The sequence below is a fragment of the Oncorhynchus kisutch genome, linkage group LG20, assembly GCF_002021735.2.
Source record: "Oncorhynchus kisutch isolate 150728-3 linkage group LG20, Okis_V2, whole genome shotgun sequence".
Taxonomy (NCBI): Eukaryota; Metazoa; Chordata; class Actinopteri; order Salmoniformes; family Salmonidae; genus Oncorhynchus; species Oncorhynchus kisutch.
In genome coordinates this window covers 13,911,736-13,934,984 of record NC_034193.2, presented here as the reverse complement: position 1 = coordinate 13,934,984, position 23,249 = coordinate 13,911,736, and the positions used below count along the sequence as shown (strand labels likewise).

Genomic DNA, 23,249 nt, shown 5'->3' with positions numbered 1-23,249 from the left:
ATGTCTACAGTAGCATATGTTTGACCAAGGAACCCAATCACGCCCAGGAAAATTGCTCCAATTCTAAATTAAACAGAGCATTTGCAAGGACCCACATAATGGGATAAGATAGGATATATTATAAAACTTACATGGTGCTGTCCCCCAGCTCTTCATACAGATTGTTGGTGGCAGCAACCACTGATTTGCCAGTAGGGAGGGTCATTTGTATCCGGGCAGTTTTAGCACACTCCGCCTGTCTCCTTTAGTAGTACCATGGAGAGAAATTCAACCAAGTTACGATAAATTACAGCGTCAGCAAATTCGAAGAGGACACTGCTACATTATAAATGCACACATAAATAAATATCTTGGCACACAGTGGCACCCCAATATACTCAAAGAAACCAATTGTTGCCGGCACATTTCTTATTTATTGTCTCCGACTGCAGTGTGTAAAAACAGGTTATGCACTCTTCATTTGTTTCAGATTTCGTTGACTTCCCTGATCCCAATCATTGGCTTTGAAAACATGTTCGAGCCACTCAAATATCACATGAATACACATTAGACATGGAAAAATGGGTAGAATTGCACAAAAATAAGCTTTAAACCTGCAACATTTTCTCTCTGCCAACCAGAGGGGAGTGAACAGTTTGTGTCATGAACAGTGTTTGTACCCATGGTAACACGTGGCGCGCACAGCGGGGGTGTGTGGGAGGTTGCTCGTTCTAATATTTCTATATTTGGGATTTGTGTGTATTGTTAGATATTACTGCACTGTTGCAGCTAGGAACATTAGCATTTAGCTACACCCGCGATAACATCTGCTAAATATGTATATGCAACCAATAAAATTGGATTTGATGATTTTAATACTCACTCTTTGAATCTGTTGACAATGGAAGAAAGAGGAGAAAGAAAGAGAAGGATGTTGGTAATAGCGAGGGGCAAATTACAGACACAATGCTTCTTACAATCATTGTCTTTTAATACAAAAAGAGAGAGATTGAAAGAATTCTCTGTAGATTAAGCCACTTTCCTGAAGCTGAGTCACTGATGAAGATGACACACAATTATTTTCTCATCTGTTTCATGTCTAGCCCTGAAATCGTCACGGCTGTCAGTCTAGCCCTGAAATCGTGACGGCTATCAGTCTAGCCCTGAAATCGTGACGGCTGTCAGTCTAGCCCTGAAATCGTGATGGCTGTCAGTCTAGCCCTGAAATCGTCACGGCTGTCAGTCTAGCCCTGAAATCGTGACGGCTATCAGTCTAGCCCTGAAATCGTGACGGCTGTCAGTCTAGCCCTGAAATCGTGACGGCTGTCAGTCTAGCCCTGAAATTGTGACGGCTGTCAGTCCAGCCCCGAGATCGTGACGGCTGTCAGTCTAGCCCCGAGATCGTGACGGCTGTCAGTCTAGCCCCGAGATCGTGACGGCTGTCAGTCTAGCCCCGAGATCGTGACGGCTGTCAGTCTAGCCCCAAAATCGTGACAGCTGTCAGTCTAGCCCCTAAATCGTGACGGCTGTCTGTCTAGCCCCGAAATCGTGACGGCTGTCAGTCTAGCCCCGAAATCGTGACGGCTGTCAGTCTAGCCTTGAAATCGTGACGGCTGTCAGTCTAGCCCCGAAATCGTGACGGCTGTCAGTCTAGCCCTGAAATCGTGACGGCTGTCAGTCTAGCCCCAAAATCGTGACGGCTGTCAGTCTAGCCCTGAAATCGTGACGGCTGTCAGTCTAGCCCCGAAATCGTGACGGCTGTCAGTCTAGCCCTGAAATCGTGATGGCTGTCAGTCTAGCCCCGAAATCGTGACGGCTGTCAGTCTAGCCCTGAAATCGTGATGGCTATCAGTCTAGCCCTGAAATCGCGATGGCTGTCACTCTAGCCCTGAAATCGCGATGGCTGTCACTCTAGCCTTGAAATCGCGATGGCTATCAGTCTAGCCATTTGCTGCTCGGTTTGGTTCGCAGGCTCAGAGCAGAGGGAGAAAATCTCCCCCAAACCGCAACAATCAGTCTGCAGTGTTTATCTGCTCTGACATTAATTAATGTGCTTTCACGCTGTATAAATAGACGATTATGCCGGCTCTCAAAGGCGTTTCCATGGTGAATTGCGGAGAGAAAGCTTGCTTCCTCCTAAAACGATGGGCATTAGGGACAGCCTCTGAGGGCTGGAAAGCAGGTAATGTGCTGTCTGCACCTCTGTGTCTGTCTGCACCTCTGTGCCTATCTGGCACCTCTGTGCCTGTCTGGCACCTCTGTGCCTGTCTGGCACCTCTGTGCCTGTCTGGCACCTCTGTGTCTGTCTGGCACCTCTGTGTCTGCCTGGCACCTCTGTGTCTGTCTGGCACCTCTGTGTCTGTCTGGCACCTCTGTGTCTGTCTGGCACCTCTGTGTCTGTCTGGCACCTCTGTGTCTGTCTGGCACCTCTGTGTCTGTCTGCACCTCTGTGTCTGTCTGCACCTCTGTGTCTGTCTACACCCTTGTGTCTGTCTGCACCAGTACTTGTGCCTTGTGGTCTATTCATACTCACATTCCCCAAGACCAATTCCCAATTGACCCAAAATGTACTTCCAATACAGCATTTGAAATTTGAACAGTTTTTTCTACACACTGCCTGTAGGTGATGATGACGATGAGGATGGCGGGGATGCAGCAGAGGATGATGATGACGGCGAGGGCGAGCAGCGCCCCCTCTGTGTAGCCCACGGTCTGCATGGCCTTCTTCACGCTGGTCACCACGTCAGGGGAGCGTATCTCCAGGATCCTCCCTCCTCGGCCCAGGTACGGCTGGAACTCCTTGTTGATGTCCAGCAGCTTCCCGTCCAGAAACCTTGGATGGAAACAGACAGATTACATGCAGTATAGTTACACACACACACGGTCACCATCATTATCATCATCACTATCACCATCATCACTATACCATCATCACTATCACCATCATCATCACCATCACTATCATCATCACCGCCATCATCACCACCATTATCATTATAATCATCATCATCATCATCATCACCACCATCATCATCATCACCATCAGTCAGAGAGACTGGAGTTTTTCCCTGGTCACCTGACCAGGCCTTAGTTATAGTTAAGTGTTCAGGAAAAAACAAATGTCTCCAGTCATATACCAATTATGTGCATGAGAAAATCATTATGATATATCCATCAGTTACATCTAAGAGCAAACAGTGCAACACTCTACTCCCTGTAATGGCCGGAAGCATAAATGACAGGTGTGGGTACACACTGCTTCACAATTATGTTGCCATTGTTCACTAGGTCCATTTGTCACTCTGTGGAGCTGAAAGAGGCAGAGGGCGGTTAGATGACCACTGAGCCTGCTGTGCAGAGTATGTAGGGAGCAGTACAGAGCGGTGGCTCAGCCGGTTGTCAGCCAGTTGAATGGCAGAACCGGGGCTGCTGTCGTACGAGGGCATGCGTTTGGCTCTCTAATGAGGGCCTGACTGCAGGGTGACAGGGAACAAAACAACTCTGGTGAGTGGTGACATCCCCCCTCTGTCTGTCACTGGGTAAACACCTGCTCCACAGGGATGGCGTATCTAGATACGACAGAGGGTGGCCCTAAGGGGCAATCACTTTAGTTATAAACTGTTTTGTCCCTCAGGGCCACCGTAGTGACTTTCTTCTCACTTGAACAGCTCTTGGCGTGAAATGGCCCTGTTGGTCAGAGGGTCAACAGCATACACCATCAGGTCGGACTTGGAGTAGTCCTCTTGCTCGAAGCCGTCGCCAAACCGCCGCGGTCCTATGGACTCCACCACCACTTTGGCCCCTGGAATCTGGTCCTGCACATAGCGCTCCAGGACCCTGCAGAGGGAGAGGAAGCAAGCATCAGTGGATTTGTAGAGAAACGAGGTGATAGCAGGATCTAGGGGGAAATGTTCAACGGTGATTTACACTGGGTGCAAAACGTTATGCTCTTTCCATGACATAGAATGACCAGGTGAATCCAGGTGAAAGCTATGATCCCTTATTGGTGTCACTTAGTAAATCTACTTCAAACAGTGTAGATGAAGGGGAGGAGACGGGTTAAAGAAGGATTTCTAAGCCTCCAGACAATTGAGACATGGACTGTGTATGTGGGCCATTCAGTGGGTGAATAGACAAGACAAAAGATTTAAGTGCCTTTGAATGGGGTATGGTAGTAGTTTCCAGGCGCACCGGTTAAGTGTGTCAAGAACGGCAACACTGCTGGGTTTTTCACGCTCAACAGTGTGTATCAAGAATGGTGTGTGTATCAAGACTGGTTTTGGATTGCAATGCAAAGCCAAACATGGTGCTCCGTCTCCAAAATCGAAGTATCTACAATAGTGTCAGTTCAAAGAAAATATCCTTGTGTGCATCTGAAATGGTACCCTGTTCACAATAAAGTGCACCACGCCCTATACCCGAATAGGGTTCTGGTCAAAAGTAGTGCACTCTATTGGAAATAGTGTTCCCTTTCAGACAGAACCCTCGTCTGGCGATGGGCCTCTGCAGCCCTCTGAGCTCTGAGGAAAGACACAGTAGGTGTTGAGCCAATTACCTGGGAAACGCCAAAGAGGGCGGCATGACAGCACTGAGACCAGATGGATGTCTCTCCCCTTGGGAGTGGGAAAACACTGAGGAACTAGGTGGCTCCACAGCTGGGGCCGTAGCCCTGGGAGAGAAGGTGGAGAGACCTTAGGATGACACCCAGTCAGAGGAAGTCCATCAGGAGGACTGATACTGGTTGATTGTCAGTAGGAGGATACGTTGGGTGACGGACAGGTGGACAGTAGCAGCACAACTAATACATGCAAGGTCACACACATATGCCAAAATTCACACACACACGCCCCCACCTCAGAGGAACAGGAGACAGCTATAGAGCCACTGGCACTTTTCCTCTTTTGCAATTTAGATTCAGAGAGAAGTTAGACTCCTACTGATGATAACAATGCCAATGGCTAAGAAGTAAGCTCAAGACAAGAAGGGAACCATTGGGGAGTGGCTGTCTGAAGTGTATGACAGAGCTCCGATAGACCTGAGGAGGCAGGTAGGGAGGAGCCTCGAATGGAAACTGAAGGAAGGCTCGCGTTGCCTGACACTTTAATTTGAGCAGCCGTCACACAGTGGGACACCTTTTCATCTCGGTAGAAGGCGACGATCAAATCAACTCTGAATCATGCAGCCCCCTCAAACACCTGCACGCCTGGGAAAGGGCCAAATGCAAGTGTTGCTAAAATGAGTCACTTGCATATGAAGTTTAGGAGACTATGAGCACAGTCGCGACTCGAATGTTAAAAGACGGACGCAATATCCTTCTTAAGTGAATTACAATAGATTAGATATCTTCTACGTTACCCGAGGAGCTTGTCCTTGTTCTGTTCCACCACTGTAGGAGCAACGTTGGACACCACCACCTGCATATCCAACAGATTCACCACGGATACCTGGGAAACAGGGTTCAATCAGATGATCAATGCGGCAGACACAAAACCAGTATCTATTCCCCTCCCCTCCCTAACTTCTACAAAATGAGCTTTCATTTTGGACAGCAGGCTAAACCACAACAGGAACTCTCCTTGTAGTTTGGCAGGAAGGTCCCTTTATACAGTCCCCATGAAATGAAGCTTCCCGTTGGAATTAGATTAATTTAGCCCCAGCGTGGCTCCTCTCGTTCAGGCAAGGCTCTGACCCAGCCAGCCCCTTATTTCATTAAGGGCAAAGGGAGGAATAGGCAGCACAAGGCTGTAATGTATAATCAATGGTCCCCATATGCCCTGGGACAGTTCAATTTGCAACAAACTGGGAAGCAGCCAGCACGGAAGGAACACACATTCATCTACTCTCTCAGGGATAGCTAGCCTATACTATCTACCACAAGGATGCCACCAGACACAGATCATTGATTAGCTGGAGTATCACTACTGTGTCTTTTTACAAATGCAATTCCTATGGGAATTGAATGTGTATTTTGGGAGGAGAGGAGATGTATGTACCGCCAGTGTAAACCTGGGGAGTGGAAGTATTGTGGATATTGACATACTTAAAGGTCCATAAGCTAGAATTGTTCATAGCTGGCATGGAGTATGGAAGACTAGGCAGGACTGATGGAACTTGAACTTAGCATTGAACAAAAGACTCAGAGACCAGACCAATGGCTTTTCACGGAGGGAAACGCACAGCACATAGAACTACAGTTACTAGAATGGGAATCTCAATTTCATTCTACGGGAACAGGACAAACACTCACCACCACCTCTGCCTTGTTGCTCAGTCCCCCCTGGCCGTAATTGTCAGTGGCGACCACTTCGAACTTGAAGTAAGACCGGCGCATGTTCCTGTACATAATGGCAGTCTTGATGACACCGGTGTAGGGCTCGATGACAAAGCCGTCCTTGCCGTTGGTGGTGGGAGGGATAACGAGCCTGTACTGCATGGAGCTGTAATTCCCTGTGTCCTTGTCCAGTGCCTGAGACACACACACAGACACAGACACACACACACACACAAAGCATTCAAGAGGTTCAAACACAGCAGCGTCAACAACCACAACAACAATTCAACATCAAGATCCCAATCAGCTCATCCATTGAAAATACAAAGGGCACATATTTGTTTTATTGTTTTGAAGTGGTTGTAGTTCTCCATTCTTGCTGTAGGTGGAGTCTTCGAGCCGCGAGCCACTCTCTCTTTAACAGGGACACAGCTGACTTCACCGGTTGCCTTGTTGCTCTGCAGTGAAGTTGATTTATTAGACCTCTTTTGTTTTTTACGACTGAGACTGAGTGTTAAGGAGCAGAGACAGCGCTGTGCCCTGCCCAGCTGGAGTCATTCACACTAATGAGATATTTTCAATATTCTGCAACTCATTTGTATCTCACACTATACTATACCGTATACTGTATAGGTAAAGGTTCACTGATAAAATAATCCACCCCCTGGGTTAGTTAATGGTGAGACCAGACCAGGAAAAAAGATACCAGTGTATGAATGCAGTGTGAAAATGTGGCACAAAGACTGCACCAAGCAAGCAGAGAGAGAGGACAGCATTTGACTGTGTTATGAAAGCAACCCTGACTTGTTAGAAACTGTGGTTCTGATTTGAGGCTGATTTGCTGCGAAATTGGATTTGTTCTTTGCAGAGATTCCTCTTTGTTTTCCTATCTGTACAGGAACACAAACACATTCTGTCAAGAGTGACTTGTTTTGTGTTCAAATATACTAATTATGAGATCAATCACAGACAACGTGTGTCACTCAGAAGACAAGTTATTATTTATTTCTGCAGTGGCAATGCTCCTGTGTGACAGAGTAGCTTCACATCACTTCTGTCCCTCCCTCCATTCTACCCTTTCTTCAGGTTTGGCCACCACTCCCATCAGGGTTTAAATTCCCTCTTTCTCACAAAACTATTTAAAGAAGGATTTAAAAGTAGATTAGTCTAATCTTGGGGATGCTGAGCAGCTTTTACAGAGATCCATATTCAGATCTGCTACGAATGTCCTATTAGTAAAGCAACAGGGAATAGGTATGAATACTAAAGACGAAGATACTGACCCTGACTGTGTGTGAAACACCTGGGAGGTTGAATGTTACCATTAGGAGTTGGAACCAGTGGGTACAGTATGTCAGTTCAGGAGCTATTTGACCCAGTAATTCCATTACTTCCTGGTCTAAAGGATCTCTTTTGAGGCTCCTGACAAACCCGTTTGTGACTGTGTTCTACACTAGCCTAACTGTGTTCTCCACTAGCCAGCAACAACAGTCGAAGGGAGCAACAGTCGATTGGAGCCACAACAGTCGAAGGGAGCCAAAACAGTCGATTGGAGCCACAACAGTTGATTGGAGCCACAACAGTCGATTGGAGCCACAACAGTCGATTGGAGCCATAACAGTCGATTGGAGCCACAACAGTCGAAGGGAGCAACAACAGTCGAAGGGAGCAACAACAGCCGAGTGGAGCAACAACAGTCGAGTGGAGCAACAACAGTCGAAGAGAGCAACAACAGTCGAAGGGAGCAACAACAGTCGAAGAGAGCAACAACAGTCGAGTGGAGCAACAACAGCCGAAGGGAGCAACAACAGTCGAAGAGAGCAACAACAGTCGAGTGGAGCAACAACAGTCGAGTGGAGCAACAACAGTCGAGTGGAGCAACAACAGCCGAAGGGAGCAACAACAGTCGAGTGGAGAAACAACAGTCGAATGGCGCAAGAACAGTCGAATGGAGCAACAACAGTCGAGTGGAGTAACAACAGTCGAGGGGAGCAACAACAGTCGAGTGGAGCAACAACAGTCAAGTGGAGCAACAACAGTCGAGTGGAGCAACAACAGTCGAGTGGAGCAACAACAGTCAAAGGGAGCAACAACAGTCAAAGGGAGCAACAACAGTCGAATAGCGCAACAACAGTCGAATAGCGCAACAACAGTCGAGTGGAGCAACAACAGTCGAAGGGAGCAACAACAGTCAAATGGAGCAAAAACTGTCAAATGGAGCGACAACAGTCGAAGGGAGAAACAACAGTCAAAGGGAGCAACAACAGTCGAAGGGAGCAACAACAGTCAAATAGCGCAACAACAGTCGAATGGCGCAACAACAGTCGAATGGCGCAACAACAGTCGAATGGCGCAACAACAGTCGAGTGGAGAAACAACAGTCGAATGGCGCAACAACAGTCGAATGGCGCAACAACAGTCGAGTGGAGCAACAACAGTCGAGTGGAGCAACAACAGTCGAGTGGAGCAACAACAGTCGAGTGGAGCAACAACAGTCGAGTGGAGCAACAACAGTCGAATGGCGCAACAACAGTCAAATGGAGCAACAACAGTCAAATGGAGCAACAACAGTCAAATGGAGCAACAACAGTCAAATGGAGCAACAACAGTCAAATGGAGCGACAACAGTCAAATGGAGCGACAACAGTCAAATGGAGCGACAACAGTCAAAGGGAGAAACAACAGTCGAATGGAGCAACAACAGTCGAATGGAGCAACAACCCCCCTCCTCACTCCTGAACCAACACTTGCACTTGACACCCCCCCCCTCGATAGCTACTTTAATGAGGAAAAGTGTACTTACTATACCTGTGATATGTGGTTGTCCCACCTAGCTATGTTAAGATGAATGCATTAACTGTAAGTGGCTCTAGATAAGAGCGTCTGCTAAATTACTCAAATGTCAAATGATGCCCACTTCACCTGCACACAGACATGGTAGGTGCATACTCAGACGCAGACAGATGGAAAGATGAAGGCAGGCAGGCAGGGAGACAGACAAGGACACAGACAGGGAGACAGGAAGACAGGCAGGTAGACAGACAGGTAGACAGGCCGGCAGGGAGACAGGCCGGCAGGGAGACATACAAGGATACAGGCAGGTAGACAGACCATGAGACAGACCAGCAGGGAGACAGACCGAAAGGGAGAAAGACAGGCAGGGAGAAAGACCAGCAGGGAAACAGGCAGGGAGACAGACATATAGACAAACAGGGAGAAAGACCGGCAGGGAGACACAAACATCAGACAAACACCAGAGAAAACAGCATGCATATCTGAATAAAAAGTAGTCTTGCTACGGCTCATCATTCTGAAACAACGATGCAAATGACACACACACACACACACACACACACACTCTCAGTCTCAGTCTGAGCACACGCCCAACAGGTGTCACAGTGGCTTTAGCAACAATGGTGCGAAAAACTAACAACAACACGCCCTGGTGCACACAGGGGATAATTCCCTTTCACACAGGACTTTGCAGCATACTATTGACAGATGTGTGGAGATTTTATGTGAGAGCCTCTACAGCCTCAGCATTCGAAGTATTGTCAGAGATTTTATGAGAGAGCCTCTACGGCCTGGGCATTCTAAGTATTGTCAGAGATTTTATGTGAGAGTCTCTACGGCCTGGGCATTCTAAGTTTTGTCAGAGATTTTATGAGAGCGCCTCTACGGCCTGGGCATTCTAAGGATTGTCAGAGATTTTATGTGAGAGTCTCTACGGCCTGAGCATTCTAAGTGTTGTCAGAGATTTTATGTGAGAGTCTCTACGGCCTGAGCATTCTAAGTATTGTCAGAGATTTTATGTGAGAGTCTCTACGGCCTGGGCATTCTAAGTTTTGTCAAAGATTTTATGTGAGAGTCTCTACGGCCTGGGCATTCTAAGTATTGTCAGAGATTTTATGTGAGAGTCTCTACGGCCTGGGCATTCTAAGTTTTGTCAGAGGTGTCTGAAAGAGATGGTTGATCCTCCAGCTGGTCATGCATTATCAACATTTCAAATGCAAACACAGATAATCGTTCAACCGGACACATTTTGGCTGGTTGCATCGTGAGGAGGAGTGATCGCAGTTTGATAGAAAATTTACATAAAAACAAAAAAAATGAATTGTCGTCTTTCGACACCAATCGCACTATTTAGAAGTTGTCCACTTTGTGTTAGAAAGGAGCTTGGGGTACCTGGACTTGTAGTACGGAAGTGAATGTCTTGGCGTCCTCGGCCACTCCTCCCAGATACAAGGGTTTGGTAAAGACAGGAGAGTGATCATTCTCATCCAGAACATCAATGAACACCCTCGCTGTGTTAGCTGCAGAGGAGAAAGAAAAAAATTATTAAAAATAACCCCAAAGGCTAATCTGAATATCATTTGGATTGAATAGAAAATGAGAACTCGAAACAGTCAAATGTGCATCATATCCATTTCCCTGTCAATAGAATGATTTAGATGTTTGACTAAAATACTACAGCACTGCATTGCGGTTTGTCATTTCTCATAGTAAAATGTCACTCCTGAAGGGCTACAAATACACAGAGGGACCCACCAAATAACATGTGTGTCATAACCCTTGTTTTGTCACTGTAAAGTGTGCCGGTATAGTCAGTCTTCTGATTCAGAGGTAAACAAAACACAGACCCTGCTCAACTCATCATCTGACAAAATGCTCTGGGACAGACCAGGAAGACAGACCAGAGCGACAGGCCAGGAGTACAGACCATGGGGACAGACCAGGGGGACAGACTAGGAGTACAGACCATGGGGACAGACCAGGGGGACAGACTAGAAGTACAGACCATGGGGACAGACCAGGGGGACAGACTAGAAGTACAGACCATGGGGACAGACGAGGGGGACAGACCAGGAAGACAGACCAGAGCGACAGGCCAGGAGTACAGACCATGGGGACAGACCAGGGGGACAGACTAGGAGTACAGACCATGGGGACAGACCAGGGGGACAGACTAGAAGTACAGACCATGGGGACAGACCAGGGGGACAGACTAGAAGTACAGACCATGGGGACAGACGAGGGGGACAGACCAGGAAGACAGACCAGAGCGGCAGGCCAGGAGTACAGACCATGGGGACAGACTAGGAGTACAGACCATGGGGACAGACTAGGAGTACAGACCATGGGGACAGACTAGGAGTACAGACCATGGGGCCAGACTAGGAGTACAGACCATGGGGACAGACTAGGAGGACAGACCATGGGGACAGGCCAGGGGACAGACCAGGGCGACAGGCCAGGGCAACAGGCCAGGAGTACAGACCATGGGGACAGGCCAGGGGGACAGACCAGGAGTACAGAGCATGGGGACAGACCAGGAAGACAGACCAGGGCGACAAGCCAGGAGTACAGACCAGGGGGACCGACTAGGACGACGGTAGAGTCAGCACCTTTCTCGTTTATCCCTGCCAGAATGTCCAAACTTACAGCGGATGACAACACTAAACGAGCAACAGCAGGAGAGTACTTACTGCTGCATTGCAACACACACCTGGGTATTTCTATAAACTAGGATAGCAGTGAGGATAATAACTGGAGTGGAATCAGTGGAATGGAATCCATCACATGGTTTCCAGGTGTTTGATGTCATTTCCATGTGCTCTGTTCAGCAGCCACCACTGTTCTCATGGTTGGTGTCTTGATGGGTTTGTCCAAAATCATGTGACATAAAATGTCCTTTTCTGGCTTTGCATTTATGGCAGTGTAAGTTGTTGTTCTATCATATATTAAGCATTAATCAGTTCAATTAGACATTGAATTTGAACCCTGTAAGAATCCTGGATCTAGCTGTCGGACATCTTCTTTGTGTAGAGATCTCAGAAACGCAGTGTATCTACTTAACATTTCGTGCATATGGGGTGAAACAGTTTTCATGGACACACAAATCACATATTTTACAATGTAATAATAATAATATGACTGCAAATGCATTGGCAAGGTCTAAAAGATGTATTATTCTTGAGTAGGTAATGGCCTACTTTTAAAAAATATATACGTTTTGCATGCTTGCCCCCCTCCCCCCTGCATAATCAGTGCTGTGGCTCCAATCAATTCAACCAAGGGTCTTCCTATCACAGTGATGATGTCACCTCCATAGCCAAACGCAGTGGGGAGTACCCATCCACTCTCTGCAGCCATTTACCATGCTACCTCCTCCAGCGGAATGAATCAAACAACATCAATAGCCCCCCCACCCCCCCCATGATGAAACTTCCACCACATCTCAAATATAGCTGCCAGGCCTGCTTCAATGGAACGAGGACTTAATCTATTGCTAGTGGGTGTCTTCGTCATGTTTGCTGCAGCCCCCTCTCAGCCCCCTCTCAGCTTGAATGACACACAGTGAGTGGCCTGGGTACAGTATATTAGTCAATCTAGTTGAATAGAGAAAAACATGCTGAATCTAATTCTAATCTGGGCAGAACATACAGCAGTGACCAAATCTCTACAAGCCTTTTATTCTAGAATCGACGAAGTTGGCATTTAGATATAAGTGGATGACAGCGCGATTGTAATCAAATTGATTTGAGTGATTGCTTCTGCATATTGCGGAGACATGATGAGATTGTCCAGAAAGGAATGTTTTTTATTTTATTTTATAATTTTTTTAATCTGTCACATTTAACAGTAACTGTTAAATCAAAATGTCTCATCCTCCGCAGCAACTCAGCATGAATTTGACTAATCAGAAAACTAAATATCGTGAAAGGATGAGGCGTGCTTTTAAGTATTTTGGAAAAAGCTAAGATGGGTAATAATTTACAGGCAAATGCCAGACAAACATTTATGTTACAAGTGAGAGAAACAGAGAGACAGCAGAAACAAACATTTGAATTTCAATTACTCCTTCTCAAATTAAGGTTGTAAAAAGCGTTAAAAAAAAAAGCATGATAGGCAGGCGTACTCTTAGAGGGCGCTCGGAGGTTGGACTCGGCCAACCCCATAGAGTCAGCCTCCACTCTGAGGCTGTAGCTGCCGTTGGCCTCATAGTCCAGGGGCTTGGCCGTTGAGATCACCCCGGTGTTGTTGTTGAGCCTGAACACACCTAGAAGAAGATGAAAACATAGTCATTTAATACTGTATCCGTCCCTGGGTTGAATGACAAGTCTATTCACCTCCCCAAATCCCACTGTGTGTGGCATCACGTGTTGAGGCACGACGGAGAATCACTTAGTCACTCATTGATTTTGTGTAAGGCATAATTGATGCACATGCACAGCAGGAATGCACCGAAGAGCATAGCTAGAACTCATCTCGCTCCCCTTTATTTTCAGACCTACAATTAAGTCCTCCCAGTACGCCATGAACCTTGAATTTAACAACAATGAATCTTCCTGGTGCTTCTTCATTGAATCTAATGAGAGTTAAAAGTGAAGCCAATTCCCTTTGTTTCCAAATGACTAAATGCTTCAGATGTAGTTGAATGCGAGGCTCAGTATGGGGATGCAATTTCATCTTTTCACACTCTGAGAGGCATGAGCCCAGGTTTTAATCACAGTGACGGACGATGGGAGGATGGACGGGTCTAATCATCCCTCAGGGTGCTTTTACATGGCAGTAAGTCTGTCATGACCGGGGGCACGCACACATACACACACTTTGGGTGCTGCCTCTCTGTGGGCAGATGACTGACTAGAGCCATGTAGAGGTATATAGAGCTGTACAGAGCCGTATATAGCCATATAGAACTGCTTAGAGCCGTAGAGAGGCGTATAGAGCCGTACGGAGGCGTATAGAGCCATATAGATGTATATAGAGCCATATAGATGTATATAGAGCCATATAGATGCCATATAGATGTATATAGAGGCGTATAGCGGTATATAGAGGCGTATAGAGGTATATAGAGGCGTATAGAGCCATAGAGATGTATATAGAGCCATATAGATGTATATGGGGTGGCAGGGTAGCCTAGTGGTTAGAGCGTTGGACAAGTTCAAACCCCCGAGCTGACGAGGTACAAATCTGTCGTTCTGTCCCTGAACAGTGTGTGTATAGATGTGTATAGAGGCGTATAGAGGTGTATAGAGGTGTATAGAGGCGTATAGAGGTGTATAGAGGCGTATAGAGGTGTATAGATGCGTATAGAGGCGTATAGAGGTGTATAGAGGCGTATAGAGGCGTATAGAGGTGTATAGAGGCGTATAGAGGTGTATAGAGGTGTATAGAGGCGTATAGAGGTGTATAGAGGTATATAGAGGTGTATAGAGGTATATAGAGGCGTATAGATGTGTATAGATGTGTATAGAGGCGTATAGATGTGTATAGATGTGTATAGAGGCGTATAGAGGTGTATAGAGGCGTATAGAGGTGTATAGAGGCGTATAGAGGCGTATAGAGGCATATAGAGGTGTATAGAGGCGTATAGAGGTGTATAGAGGCGTATAGAGGTGTATAGAGGTGTATAGAGGTATATAGAGGTGTATAGAGGTATATAGAGGCGTATAGATGTGTATAGATGTGTATAGAGGCGTATAGATGTGTATAGATGTGTATAGAGGCGTATAGAGGTGTATAGAGGCGTATAGAGGTGTATAGAGGCGTATAGATGTGTATAGATGTGTATAGAGGCGTATAGAGGTGTATAGAGGCGTATAGAGGTGTATAGAGGTGTATAGAGGTATATAGAGGCGTATAGATGTGTATAGATGTGTATAGAGGCGTATAGATGTGTATAGAGGTATATAGAGGCGTATAGATGTGTATAGATGTGTATAGAGGCGTATAGATGTGTATAGAGGTGTATAGAGGCGTATAGAGGTGTATAGATGCGTATAGAGGCGTATAGAGGTGTATAGAGGCGTATAGAGGCGTATAGAGGTGTATAGAGGCGTATAGAGGTGTATAGAGGTGTATAGAGGCGTATAGAGGTGTATAGAGGTATATAGAGGTGTATAGAGGTATATAGAGGCGTATAGATGTGTATAGATGTGTATAGAGGCGTATAGATGTGTATAGATGTGTATAGAGGCGTATAGAGGTGTATAGAGGCGTATAGAGGTGTATAGAGGCGTATAGAGGCGTATAGAGGCATATAGAGGTGTATAGAGGCGTATAGAGGTGTATAGAGGCGTATAGAGGTGTATAGAGGTGTATAGAGGTATATAGAGGTGTATAGAGGTATATAGAGGCGTATAGATGTGTATAGATGTGTATAGAGGCGTATAGATGTGTATAGATGTGTATAGAGGCGTATAGAGGTGTATAGAGGCGTATAGAGGTGTATAGAGGCGTATAGATGTGTATAGATGTGTATAGAGGCGTATAGAGGTGTATAGAGGCGTATAGAGGTGTATAGAGGTGTATAGAGGTATATAGAGGCGTATAGATGTGTATAGATGTGTATAGAGGCGTATAGATGTGTATAGAGGTATATAGAGGCGTATAGATGTGTATAGATGTGTATAGAGGCGTATAGATGTGTATAGATGTGTATAGAGGCGTATAGATGTGTATAGATGTGTATAGAGGCGTATAGAGGTGTATAGAGGCGTATAGAGGCGAATAGAGGTATATAGAGCCGTATAGAGCAGTATAGAGCTGTATGTATGGCTCTGTGAGTGACCTCCTTACTACTTCATGTTGTTTATAGTGTGTACGAATAAAAGACTGGGACTATCATTGTATAGAATTACAACATGACCTCTGGAACTAGGTCAAAGGCACAGTGTAGGTTAGTCTGTTACTACTCACCTTCCTCGTTGCCCTCCGCTATGGAATAGACGATCGTTTGATTGACAGCTGCAGCCAATATGACACCGACCAGCTTCCCCACCTTAGCCTTCTCACTCACAGGGGGGAATCTGGAAGAAAACACACACACAGTATATGAGACACACAGATGAGACACACACAACACAGTAGATGAGAGACACATATGAGACACACCGATGAGACACACACAATACATAGATGAGACACACCGATGAGACACACACAATACATAGATGAGACACACTGATGAGACACACACGACACATAGATGAGATACACAGATGAGACACACACGACACATAGATGAGATACACAGATGAGACACACACGACACATAGATGAGATACACAGATGAGACACACATGACACACACACAGAGTAGATGAGATACACATATGAGACACACCGATGAGACACACACACACACACTAATGGAGACCTACTGACTGGTGCACCAATATATACATTTTTTTTACCACATTCTCCCAATCCACATGCTAGCTAATGATCTCTCCCAGCTCTATTTAGACTGCAGTATAATCCACATTCCAATACCACGGTGCTGTTCATACTAATACCACAGAGGGAAAGGGTGCACAATCTCTTGAGGTCCTTTAGGGCCACAAACACTGTGTTTTCATATTTTCCCATTTCATCAGCAACTCGCTTCATCTTGGGAAAACAGATGTGTGAACTTTCTGGCTAATTCAAAACCATTAGAATCAACAGAGAGAGAGAGGGGAGTAATCAACAGCAGGACTGTGGTCCTTGAGGAACAGAGTTTTACTATGCTTTTCTCAGACTTAAAGCGCTATCTGATATATGTGTAAATGAGTAATGCAACCAATAATATTTAATTCGATGTACTGTATTTGGAACAGAAAATAAGAAAAAACACCCACATTATAGACTGGGGAGTTAGAAGAATAGACTGGGGAGTTAGAAGAATAGACTGGGGAGTTAGAATAGTCTGGGGAGTTAGAATAGACTGGGGAGTTAGAAGAATAGTCTGGGGAGTTAGAAGAATAGTCTGGGGAGTTAGAAGAATAGTCTGGGGAGTTAGAAGAATAGTCTGGGGAGTTAGAAGAATAGTCTGGGAAGTTAGAAGAATAGTCTGGGGAGTTAGAAGAATAGTCTGGGGAGTTAGAAGAATAGTCTGGGGAGTTAGAAGAATAGTCTGGGGAGTTAGAAGAATAGTCTGGGGAGTTAGAAAAATAGACTGGGGAGTTAGAATAGTCTGGGGAGTTAGAAGAATAGTCTGGGGAGTTAGAAGAATAGTCTGGGGAGTTAGAAGAATAGTCTGGGGAGTTAGAAGAATAGTCTGGGGAGTTAGAAGAATAGTCTGGGGAGTTAGAAGAATAGTCTGGGGAGTTAGAAGAATAGTCTGGGGAGTTAGAAGAATAGTCTGGGGAGTTAGAAGAATAGTCTGGGGAGTTAGAAGAATAGTCTGGGGAGTTAGAAGAATAGTCTGGGGAGTTAGAAGAATAGTCTGGGGAGTTAGAAGAATAGTCTGGGGAGTTAGAAGAATAGTCTGGGGAGTTAGAAGAATAGTCTGGGGAGTTAGAAGAATAGTCTGGGGAGTTAGAAGAATAGTCTGGGGAGTTAGAAGAATAGTCTGGGGAGTTAGAAGAATAGTCTGGGGAGTTAGAAGAATAGTCTGGGGAGTTAGAAGAATAGTCTGGGGAGTTAGAAGAATAGTCTGGGGAGTTAGAAGAATAGTCTGGGGAGTTAGAAGAATAGTCTGGGGAGTTAGAAGAATAGTCTGGGGAGTAGAAGAATAGTCTGGGGAGTAGAAGAATAGTCTGGGGAGTTAGAATAGACTGGGGAGTTAGAAGAATAGACTGGGGAGTTAGAAGAATAGACTGGGGAGTTAGAAGAATAGACTGGGGAGTTAGAAGAATAGACTGGGGAGTTAGAAGAATAGACTGGGGAGTTAGAAGAATAGACTGGGGAGTTAGAATAGTCTGGGGAGTTAGAATAGACTGGGGAGTTAGAAGAATAGTCTGGGGAGTTAGAAGAATAGTCTGGGGAGTTAGAAGAATAGTCTGGGGAGTTAGAAGAATAGTCTGGGAAGTTAGAAGAATAGTCTGGGGAGTTAGAAGAATAGTCTGGGGAGTTAGAAGAATAGTCTGGGGAGTTAGAAGAATAGTCTGGGGAGTTAGAAGAATAGTCTGGGGAGTTAGAAGAATAGTCTGGGGAGTTAGAAGAATAGTCTGGGGAGTTAGAAGAATAGTCTGGGGAGTTAGAAGAATAGTCTGGGGAGTTAGAAGAATAGTCTGGGGAGTTAGAAGAATAGTCTGGGGAGTTAGAAGAATAGTCTGGGGAGTTAGAAGAATAGTCTGGGGAGTTAGAAGAATAGTCTGGGGAGTTAGAAGAATAGTCTGGGGAGTTAGAAGAATAGTCTGGGGAGTAGGAAGAATAGTCTGGGGAGTAGGAAGAATAGTCTGGGGAGTAGGAAGAATAGTCTGGGGAGTTAGAAGAATAGTCTGGGGAGTTAGAAGAATAGTCTGGGGAGTTAGAAGAATAGTCTGGGGAGTTAGAAGAATAGTCTGGGGAGTTAGAAGAATAGTCTGGGGAGTTAGAAGAATAGTCTGGGGAGTTAGAAGAATAGTCTGGGGAGTTAGAAGAATAGTCTGGGGAGTTAGAAGAATAGTCTGGGGAGTTAGAAGAATAGTCTGGGGAGTTAGAAGAATAGACTGGGGAGTTAGAATAGACTGGGGAGTTAGAATAGACTGGGGAGTTAGAATAGACTGGGGAGTTAGAATAGACTGATAGACTTTCGTCGTCGGATGAGGAAGAGTAGTCGGACCAAAGCGCAGTGTGGTAAGTGTTCATGTTTGTTTATTGAACTGAACACTAATACAAAATAACCAGGGAATAAATGAAACCGAAACAGTCCCATAAGGTGCAAACACTAAACTAACTACCCACAAAACCCATGTGGGAAAAATCGACCTAAGTATGGTTCCCAATAAGAGACAAGAATAGACAGCTGTCCCTGATTGAGAACCATACCCGGCCAAAACAAAGAAATACAAATCATAGAAAAAGGACATAGATTGCCCACCCAAATCACACCCTGACCAAACCAAAATAGAGGCATAAAAAGCTCTCTACGGTCAGGGCGTGACAGTACCCCCCCAAAGGTGTGGACTCCGGCCGCAAAACCTGAACCTGTAGGGGAGAGTCTGGGTGGGCATTTCTCCGCGGTGGCGGCTATGGTGAGGGACGTAGACCCCGCTCCACCTCTGGCTCGGCCCACTTAGGTGGCGCCTCTAGAGGGGGGACCCTCGCCCCCGCCCCCGGACTGAGGACCCACATAAAGAGCCCCGGACTGGAGGACGCCGCTGGAAGCTCCGGACCGAAGGGCGCCTCTGGACGCTCCGGACCGAAGGGCGCCTCTGGACGCTCCGGACTGAAGGGCGCCTCTGGACGCTCCGGACTGAAGGGCGCCTCTGGACGCTCCGGACTGAAGGGCGCCTCTGGACGCTCCGGACTGAAGGGCGCCTCTGGACGCTCCGGACTGAAGGGCGCCTCTGGACGCTCCGGACTGAAGGGTGACTCTGGAGGGAGGAGACGCAGAGACAGCCTGGTGGTTGGGGCTGCCACAGGGCCCACCAGGCTGGGGAGACCGACAGGAGGCCTGGTGCGTGGAGGAGGCACCGGATGAACCGGGCTGTGGGGGAGCACTGGAGCTCTGGTGCGCAGCCTTGGCACCACTCCTCCAGGCTGAATGCCCACTTTAGCCCGGCCCCTCCAGAGTGCAGGCACAGGTCGACCTGGGCTGTGGGGGAGCACTGGAGATCTGGTGCTTAACACTCGCACCTCTCCCTTAGGCTCAATGCCCACTTTCGCCCGGCACGGGCAGAGCACAGGCGTAGGGCGAACTGAACCCTCCCAGCGCCCCGGAGACACAGTACACAGAGCCGGCGCAGGATACCCTGGGCCGAAACGGCGCACTGGAGACCAAACGCGCTGAGCTGGCACAATTCACCCTGGCTGGATGCCCACTCTCGCATGGCACTTGCAGGGGGCTGGCATGTAGCGCTCTGGGCTATGAGCGCGCACTGGAGACACCGTGCGCTTCACCGCATAACACGGTTCCTGACCAGTACTACGCTGCTTCCGGTAAGCACGGGGAGTTGGCTCAGGACTCTCACCTGACTCCGCCAATCTCCCCGTGCCCCCCCCCCCCCAATTTTTTGGGGGGCTGCCTCTCGTGCCTGCTGCACTGCCTTGCCTCATATCGCCGCCTCTCAGCTTTAGCTGCCTCCAGTTCTTCTTGCGGGCGGCGATATTCCCCAACCTGTCTCCAGGGTCCCTGTCAGTCCAATATCTCCTCCCATGTCCAGGAGTCCTGAACCCTCTGCTCCCTGTTACCACGCTGCTTGGTCCGTTTGTGGTGGGTAGTTCTGTAACTGCTTTCGTCGTCGGATGAGAGTAGTCGGACCAAAACAACAGCGTGGTAAGTGTTCATGTTTGTTTATTAAAGAGAATAAATTAAACCGAAACAGTCCCGTAAGGTGCAAACACTAAACAGATAATAACTACCCACAAAACCCATGTGGGAAAAATCTACCTAAGTATGGTTCCCAATCAGAGACAACGATAGACAGCTGTCCCTGATTGAGAACCATACCCGGCCATGCCCACCCAAATCACACCCTGACCAAACCAAAATAGAGACATAAAAAGCTCTCTACGGTCAGGGCGTGACAAATAAGGAGCTAGAATAGACTGAGGAGTTAGAATTAGACGGAGGAGTTAGAATAGACAGAAGAAAAGCAGACAAACTACCCACTTATTTTAACACAGAGATGTGTCCTCTTAACCCAGGATATGACTGACTGTGGAACAACCTTGTTTGGATACAAATCATTTCTGTGCGATATGGTGAAATTACACCATTAACGGGAACACTGGCAGAGAGACATTAGTCGCTGTGCCAGATAGCTTGATTAACTCCTATTTGGCACAGTGAAACCTCATTTAATTAAATACACTCGATTCATTTGGTCTCCGATTACAGTTGGTTCACCTCAAAAACATGGGCAATTAACCAGGTAAGTTATCATAATTTCATAAAAGCTCAGTTGATGTGAATCAAATCACAAACAGCATGTGGATGCCCCATAAGGCTGCGTACTCAGCCCCCTCCTGTACTCCCTGTTCACCCATGACTGCGTGGCCATGCATGCCTCCAACTCAACCATCAAGTTTGTAGTCGACACAACAGTAATAGGCCTGATTACCAACAATGACGAGCCATGGCGGAGTGGTGCCAGGGAAATAACCTCTCTCTCAAAGTCAACAAAACATCAACAAAGCGTCAACACAACGAAGGAGCTGATCGTGGACATCAGAAGACAGCAGAGGGAGCACGCCTCCATCCACATTGACGGGGCCGCAGTGGAGAAGGTGAAAAGCTTCAAGTTCCTCAGTGTAAAAATCACTGACCATATGAAATAGTCCACCATTTCTTCACCAAAGTGTGGCGAAGAAGGCGCAACGGCGCCTCTTCAACCTCAGGAGGCTGAAGAAATTTCTCTTAACACCTAAAACCCTCACAAACTTTTACAGATGCACCATCAAGATCATTCTGCTGGGCTGTATCACCACCTGGTACGTCAACTCCCCAGAGGGTGGTGCGGTCAGCCCAACGCATCACCGGGGGCAAACTGCCTGCCCTCCAGGACACGTACAGCACAGGAAGGCCAGAAGTATCATAAAGGACCTTAGCCAACCATGCCACGGCCTGTTCACCCCGCTTTCATCCAGAAGGCAAGGTCAGTACTGGCGCATCAAAGCTGGGACTGAGAGACAGAAAAACAGCTTCTACCTCAAGGACATCAGACTGTTAAACAGTCACCACTAGCTGGCTACCGCCCAGTACCCTGCCCTGAACTTAGTCACAGTCACTCAACCCTGCACCTTAGAGGCTGCTGCCCTATGTACATAGACATGGAATCACTGGTCACTTTAATAATATTTACATACTGTATTCTAGTCAAGGCCATCCTATTCAACTATATACTATTCTATTCTATGTATTCTACAGATGTACTACATATTCTATCCACATACTGTCCATAATGTCTATACATCCCATCATATATACATATAAATATATACAGTGTATATATTTTTATACTCCGGACTCCAACATTGGTTGTCTTAATATTTATATATTTCTTAGCAAGGAACACAAGCATTTCGCCACAACCACAATAACATCTGCTAAATATGTGTATGCGACCAATAAAATGTGATTTTATTTCATTTTATTTGAAAGCAACTGTGTGGCAGATTCCGGCAGTCATAAGGTGATCAGTAAAATATGAAACAGCTGGGATGCAGGGAAGCACTCCACTGGGGGTTGTCAGACGGTCAGAGAATGAGAAATAATGTTGTCTATGAGCCTGCAGTGTGTTAGATATGAAACGGTTGGGAGATTTAGTCAAATGGGACATAGAGAGTCTTACAGGGGGACTGGTGTGAACTAAGGACACATACATCATTTGTTTGACTTGCATCAACGTGTAATCTTTTCACAAGCAAAATCTAAAAATGGCATTAGAATATGGAAATGAAAAAATGCTATGCATTCCTAGCGCCTGGTGACCCAAACAACATATGGCTTTGTTAATAGATAGTAGTTAAAACAAGGACAGATTGTCACTATATTTATGTCATTCTTTATTGGTAAATGAGATTACTATTCTTTAAATCTGAATACTGTCGTCAAGGTTGCGAATGTCGTCAATGGCAGAGTGGCAATTAGGCCATCTAGTACTTCATAAACAAGTATGTTCTGTTCCTCTGGTCTGTTTGCTAGCCATGAGCTACATGCCAACAGTACCAATGCGCCAGAGGAACACCTACACCTGTGGCATGGTAATACGGCTGGGCTGAATGATATTGCTTTGACCTGCATGCTACCCAATACCTTTCTATAGTCAGGAGCTGAGATTGTAATTCTGAGGAGGATGGGTTGTTGTTCTTAACTTTGGTAGCTGACGGTAGGTTCACAGTTATACTGCCTCATCTCTAGTCCCCACCTGTCCCCTTCCTCACACCTTCCTGTGTCTGCCTCCCTCCCTCAAGGTCTCCACGACAACATGTGAGCTGTCTACCACATATTTCATGACACGGTGTGCATGTCACAAACACCAACCCTCCCCTAGACACACACGCCTATGACACACATACACACAACTCTATCCTCCACACACACACACACACACACACACACACACACACACACACACAC

The 23,249-nt window shown here is 46.5% G+C and overlaps 1 protein-coding gene across 3 annotated transcripts in view; it reads right to left on the bottom strand.

The window, feature by feature from the left end:
- LOC109865117 (protocadherin-15-like) overlaps window positions 1-23,249 on the bottom strand; it is a 295,294-nt gene that overhangs the window by 24,280 nt on the left and 247,765 nt on the right. For all 3 annotated transcript variants that reach the window (XM_031799628.1, XM_031799630.1, XM_031799629.1), the window contains 9 exons: window positions 15,959-16,068; window positions 13,170-13,310; window positions 10,436-10,563; window positions 6,227-6,445; window positions 5,335-5,423; window positions 3,640-3,816; window positions 2,594-2,812; window positions 863-871; window positions 132-242 (listed from right to left, as the gene is read on the bottom strand). In XM_031799628.1, the coding sequence (XP_031655488.1) occupies window positions 132-242; window positions 863-871; window positions 2,594-2,812; window positions 3,640-3,816; window positions 5,335-5,423; window positions 6,227-6,445; window positions 10,436-10,563; window positions 13,170-13,310; window positions 15,959-16,068 (1,203 nt within the window). The remainder of the gene's footprint in view (window positions 1-131; window positions 243-862; window positions 872-2,593; window positions 2,813-3,639; window positions 3,817-5,334; window positions 5,424-6,226; window positions 6,446-10,435; window positions 10,564-13,169; window positions 13,311-15,958; window positions 16,069-23,249) is intronic.